Genomic DNA, 5,879 nt, shown 5'->3' with positions numbered 1-5,879 from the left:
CATTCAGAAAGCCCGTTCTTCTAGGACAGCATCGCCCCAATACTGCAGGTGGGGCGACCCGTGTTTATCTGCCCTAGGCACGGAGGGGAGATTGTAACCAACGGAAAAGAATCTCGCAGAAGGGGAGCTGGAAGAGGGCAGTTGATCCTGGGCAGATCCCCTGCGCCAGGCCCTCTCCGCTGGGGGCGAGCCCGGAGGGAACCGAGGGGCCCGGGAGGGGGAGCTGCTGAAGGCGCGCAGGCTGACAAAGCTGTAACAAAGGCTCCCTACAAAACTAGTACTAAGGATCTTTAAAGGATCACACACCTTGCAGGCGTGTCCCCAGCTCCCGGGACGCAGAGCCCGCTGATTGTTCCCCCGGGCTCCGCAGACGTGCCCGGGTTGTCAGAGGTGTGGGGCTGGAAGTCCAGCGTCTCGGCCTCGGCCCCTGCGCTCCCGCAGGCCTGCGCGGGTAGGGGTAGGTGCCCGCGCCTGGGCCCGCGGGGCTTTGGTCATGGCTGTTTCCCGGGAGGCTCAGTTAGGCGGCAGCCTTGCTGGGCAACATGCCTCGCCCTTGGTTGATCCGGGAAGGTCGCGGGCTGCAATCTGGCCTGACGAGGCAGGCCCTGAAGTCTCCCCGCTGGGCGAGCAGAAGAGCGTTCGAGAAGCCGGGAGCTGATGGGGTTGGCGGGGCGTCTGAGTCACCCGAGCTGCAGAACGGACGCCCCCACGACGCGCTGTGGGCACTCACAGCAGCTAGTTGGGCATTTCCCAGCAGCCAAGGCTGCGCACTCCGCCCCCGCTGAGGTCCCCTTCGGTTCCCGAGGACCCAGCTCCTCCCGCCCCTCTACTTGGCGCCCCCTGCCACCATAGAACTCTGGGGCGACCCTAGGCCCCGACCTCCAGCTAGCTGGTGGGTAGGAATTGGTGGGAAAGGATTGGCGCCCCAGCACCGGGAGACTGGAAAAGTTGAAATCAACGCAGGAGAACAATTGGGAAAAAGTAAGAAAAAATCACGCGGAGGACCTCCAACTTCACCCCCACACCCCCACGGGGTTCTGAAGGCTCCGGCACAGCTCCTACAGGCGTCTAGGAGTTGTTGGGAGAGGCGCTGCTCTGGCACCTCGCGGTCTCAGGAGTGGGGCTCAGCGCAGAGCAGGCGGCAGTGAGGAGCTCAGGGCCCGAGTTCAGGGCTGGGAGCAGGTGCAGGAACCGATCAGGCAGGAGTGTTTCTCCTCCCCTGACAAAGTGGGTGGTGAGAACACAACTCCGGGAAAGGGGTAGGCGTGGATGTAAAATATAGTCAGTGACTGTTCCCCTACTTCTTGGTGTCCCCTTTCTTGAACTCAACCCAGGGGAAGCTCAGAAGCATCGCTGCAGACCTCCAACTTCCAGCTGCGGGCACCAACCGGCCAAGCCTCCCAGAGCCCAGGTCTGCCAAAGCTGGTCCAAGCCCTCAGGCCAGACCTCCAGACACCTTCTCTATCCACCCCCCACCCCCGCTGGCCTGGGGTAGGCTAGGGCTTCCACTTCCCAAATGGCTGCTGCCTTGGGGCCTGCTCTGAAATTCCAGCCTGCTGGTCTGGCTTGGGCAGAGGAGGGGGAGGCAATGAGTGACACAAGCCCCCACCCCTGGTTACAAACAGTGCAAATGAGATGCATTTAGGCTGATCACGCTACTGTATTTTATGCAACTTAATGTGTCTATGTCTTGTCAACTCTTCTAGTCAGGAAGAATAGCAGAAAAAAATCTTCAAAGATTTTCTATGTGTGTGTGGTTTCCAACTATAATTCCAAATAGGACAGTGGGGTGAGGGTGGGGCAGGGAGACTTGCTGACGTGAACAACATTACATAAACCCTCCTAAAATGCAATCTTAAGCCACAAAGAAAGAACTGAAAACAGGTGGGGATGGTGGTGGTATTACCTTAGACACCTAGGGGTTCAAAAAGCTCAGTGAAATGAAATGGGCCTGGGGTATTCTCCCTTTGGTGCCTCCCTAGGGACAAGCCCCTTTGGCCTGGGTTATGGCTGCTAGCAAGAGACCTTGATGAAATTAGGTAGGTTCCGGCTGGGAAAAGTTTATGGCTGTAATATTTCTTTTAAAGAAATAAACTCATTTATATTTATTTGGGTACAGGGGACAGGTCCTGAACAATGTGTACACCCACCTAGGGGAGTGTCAAGGGTGCCCTAGGAGGGGATAGGTTTTGTGACACAAAGGAGGCCCTGAAGGGGCGATGGAGTGTCTGTTCTCCTCTTTATGTCCATTTTCAAACAAGTTGTAAGTAGAGGAAGTCTGCCTCCAACTCTCACCAGACTCTCCCACCAGATGTCCTGGGAACTGAGTGATGTGGGTCTCCTGTAAGGTAAGTGGAGGGGGTGCCAGGTTCTAGGAGACAAATAGCTTCTGGTATTGTGCCCCAGTCCTACTTGTGCAGTTCCCCATGCACTTTGGGAGAGCTCTGGAACTCCCTGTAGGACAGCTGGACAGGATCACAGAGTCAATTAACCCAGAGCCAGCACCACCGCCAGCCCTTCAGGCTTCTTTGCCTCTGACACCAGAAAAGGGAACAGCTGATTGTCTTTTCCCTGTTCAGGGACTCTGCCTCTCCACCACGCCCCCCACCCCACCCCCCTGTACCCACTCCGAGCCAGGCTTAGTGGTGGGCAGATCCCAAGCTGAACTTGTTTGCTGGGAGTCCTTGCTGGAAGTTATAAGATGAGCCTTGTGGCAGCCTCTTACCCCCTCTTTCAAGGGGTGTCCAGGGTCAGCAGGGAATTTGCTTGAGGGGAGCCTGTGGGTCCTCTGAGTTCTCAGGGTGCCTCTTGGTGCCCTGGAACAGAAAAGAAATTGTTGTGGACACCTCAGGCTCTCCTCTTTAGAACTGCCTCTGGGGTCGACTGTCCATTTACAGAAAGTGACTAGCTTCACCTTCAGGACTCAGGGCCATCATATATAAGCTGCCCACAGTCTAGGCCAGGCCAAAGAGGCTTGTCCCTAGGGAGGCACCAAAGGGAGAATACCCCAGGCCCATTTCATTCCACTGAGGTTTTTGAACCCCTGGGTGTCTAAGGTAATACCACGCCATCCTGTTACCTGTGCAGGATTCCTTCCCTGCTGTATTTCTTGGCACTGCCTGAGGTGTGAGCTGCCCCACTGCAGGGCAATTAACTCTGACAAATAGAAATGGGGAGGGGGGATCATGTGCTTCACATCAACAGAAGAGGCCACCCAGTGCTCAAACAGTATCGAAACTTTTCGCTGCTTAGCAGAGGAGTGTGCTTGTCACTAGCAGCTCAGGTTTCTGCCATGCACCCTGGGCATTTCCATACCAGCCTGGTAAACACATCAGAACCAGATGCTGCTGCTGCTGCTGCTGTAGGCTTCCACCTAGGAGGGAGGTGAAGGGGAAATACCCCAAGCCAGGGACTTGAGGTTCATTGTTCCAAACCCTGCTTGTGTCCTGAAGAGCTAAACTACGGGACAATGAGCAGAGATGACCTACACCAAGATGAACTGCTGGCTCCTCCAAGTGCCCAGCTGCCTAGCCTGCCTGCTTCATGGTGACTAAAGAATCCCTACTAACTGCCCCCTCCTTTCTTCTCATGGACTCCAGCAGAAATTTATTCCCTTCCTCCCTCCAGGCCTCCTCCTCCTATCCCAGAATGAACAGGGACTTCCATTTGGGATAAGAAGGGGTGTCAATCAAGAGGCAAGGAGGGTTGGCAAATCATCTTCAGTAATAAATAAACCCAGCTACACAGTAGCCTTTACACCAATATACTGTTCTCAGTAACCTTTTCTTTTCAGTCACTTAGCTTATGACAAGCTAAAGGCATTTCAACCCATGAGCAAAAACAAAATTCAAAACATAGGCCTAATTCCTTCTTTCTCTTTGCTATCTGAGTTCCCCATTCTTCATTTCCTCACCTTCCAAACATCCCAATAGCCATTACCCCATCTGAAGAATTGAAACACTTGTTCCTTAAAATCTTCTAGGGTCTGCCGGATTATCAGAGTAATTGAAGAGAGAAAGCACCCCTGCTCCACCCCAATTCTGCATCCAAACTAAGTACCATGTATTGTGTAACCACCATCATCAATTACACTTTGCGTAACTTGGCAGAGCCAGAAAGGAAGACTCCATTATTTACCAGCAGTAGCAATAAACTTTACTGAGAAAAGTAAGTTCAACACTGACCATGAATACCTACTGGAGAACTCTTTGAAAACATAACCTCTGTTTTTTTTAACCTCCTATTTTGGGGAAGGAGTGCGGTAAAAATGTTAGGTAGCAGAATTTTAAAACAGATTGATTACCTCAATCGGGTTTGGAGTTCTCAACTCCAGTCATTAGTAATAAAGTCATTAATAGTCATAATTGGTATTTAATTGCTTGATCTGATTGGTGTTTTATTCCTGATTCCATTTAGTTTCATGGAGAGGTACAGGTGGTGCAGTCAGTAAACGGAAGCCAGCCATTTGCAGGCAACTTTTCAAGCATAAGGGAAAGTACTTTTGTTATATTTGCAGACATGTGTCTCACACATTTCCCCCCTGCTTTTGGTAAACTATCTAAGAATAAACATTACAGATCTGGGTTTTAATTTCTCCAGATGGGATCATAAAGTACCTAGGAAGTGTGTGTGTATATAGATATGATATAGAATTGAGGTCACATGGCTGCTGTTCACACTGCAAGTCAAAAAGAAACTCAATGCTCAATGCGAACGCAGAAAGAACTGAACAACTGAACCGCCAGTGGAATCCAGTATCTGGGCAAGTTCACTTTATTCCTTCGCAGGAAGAGGGTCAGCGGCGGCCAGCCAAAGTTTCCCCCGCTCTTTGAAGAGGGAGGTGACGAGACTTGCCAGACCTTCCCACGCGCGGGCCGCCTGGGTTCTGGGGCTTTCGTGACGTCTTCCCTCATCGCACTCCCCACCCCCGAACACACACACACACACACACACAAACACACACACACACACACACACACACAAAATCTTCCTTGCTAAGGAAACTTGGTTTCAACCTGGCTTCCCCTTTCAAAACCCCCCGGAGAACTTCCCCTGCATGGATGCCCTGCGCCCGCCGGCTGCGCCCTCTCTCTCCTCAGCCCTGCGCCTCCTGTCCGCTCCCCGGCGCTCTGGACTCACCCGGCACGGTGCTTCCATTCCACATACAGACAGGAAAACGGCCTCTTCGGGACAACATTTGAAACCACATTTTATCAACATCATCAAAGACCAGGGCACACACTTCGGGCTCTGAGCTCCGGAGCCCGCTTCTTGCAGAAGACCGGGTATGGGGGAAGGGCTGCAGGGGCGAGAAATCCTGCTTCCAACTGCGATTTCAGCTTTCTTATGGAAATGAACGCGACGGCCCGTTCGCCCCGAGCCCCCCTCCCGTTCCCAGCCCCTCTTCGGCTTACCCTTTCCTCCCGCTAACCCCCGCCCTCCCGGTCCCCGAGTTCCCGCGGCTGCCAGGCTGGTGGGGACGCACTCTCTCTGCACCCGGGTCTCGGCGCGCGCGGAAACCCCGGCCGTGGTCTCCCCTCCGCCCCGCCGGTCCGCGCACCGCATTAAATATTCATAGGGATGCTACTTTCTTAAAGGAGAACCTACCGCGCGGGAAAGTTCACAGCCAAGGAGAGGCACAAAAGGTCTCCGCGCTGGTTCTCGAGGGCGAGGAGACGCATCCCTTCTTGACAGTGCGCCTCTAGGCTAGCATTAAGGAGAGGACTAGGGGATGGGATCACCTATCGTCAAGTGACTTATTTTAGAGGGGGTGGGAGAAGAGGCGAACTTGGTGGTGGAGAGAAAGCGCGCTCCCTAATCACCTGTTAAATGGTTATTTTAAAATTAGCTATCGCATCTGACGCCCTAGGGTCCCCAAG

General features: G+C 53.3%; 1 protein-coding gene across 1 annotated transcript; it reads right to left on the bottom strand.

The window, feature by feature from the left end:
- Window positions 1–1,586: 1,586 nt before the first annotated feature.
- On the bottom strand, window positions 1,587–5,565 carry LOC116482883 (uncharacterized). Its single transcript, XM_032176374.2, has 2 exons — window positions 5,140–5,565; window positions 1,587–2,816 (listed from the first exon to the last, which is right to left on the bottom strand). Exons 1-2 carry the CDS (start codon window positions 5,563–5,565, stop codon window positions 2,751–2,753), a joined length of 492 nt encoding a protein of 163 aa, XP_032032265.2. The 3' UTR covers window positions 1,587–2,750.
- Window positions 5,566–5,879: the final 314 nt, after the last annotated feature.

The sequence above is a fragment of the Hylobates moloch genome, unplaced genomic scaffold (assembly GCF_009828535.3).
Source record: "Hylobates moloch isolate HMO894 unplaced genomic scaffold, HMol_V3 SCAFFOLD_15, whole genome shotgun sequence".
Taxonomy (NCBI): Eukaryota; Metazoa; Chordata; class Mammalia; order Primates; family Hylobatidae; genus Hylobates; species Hylobates moloch.
This window is presented reverse-complemented; position numbering and strand designations above follow the sequence as displayed.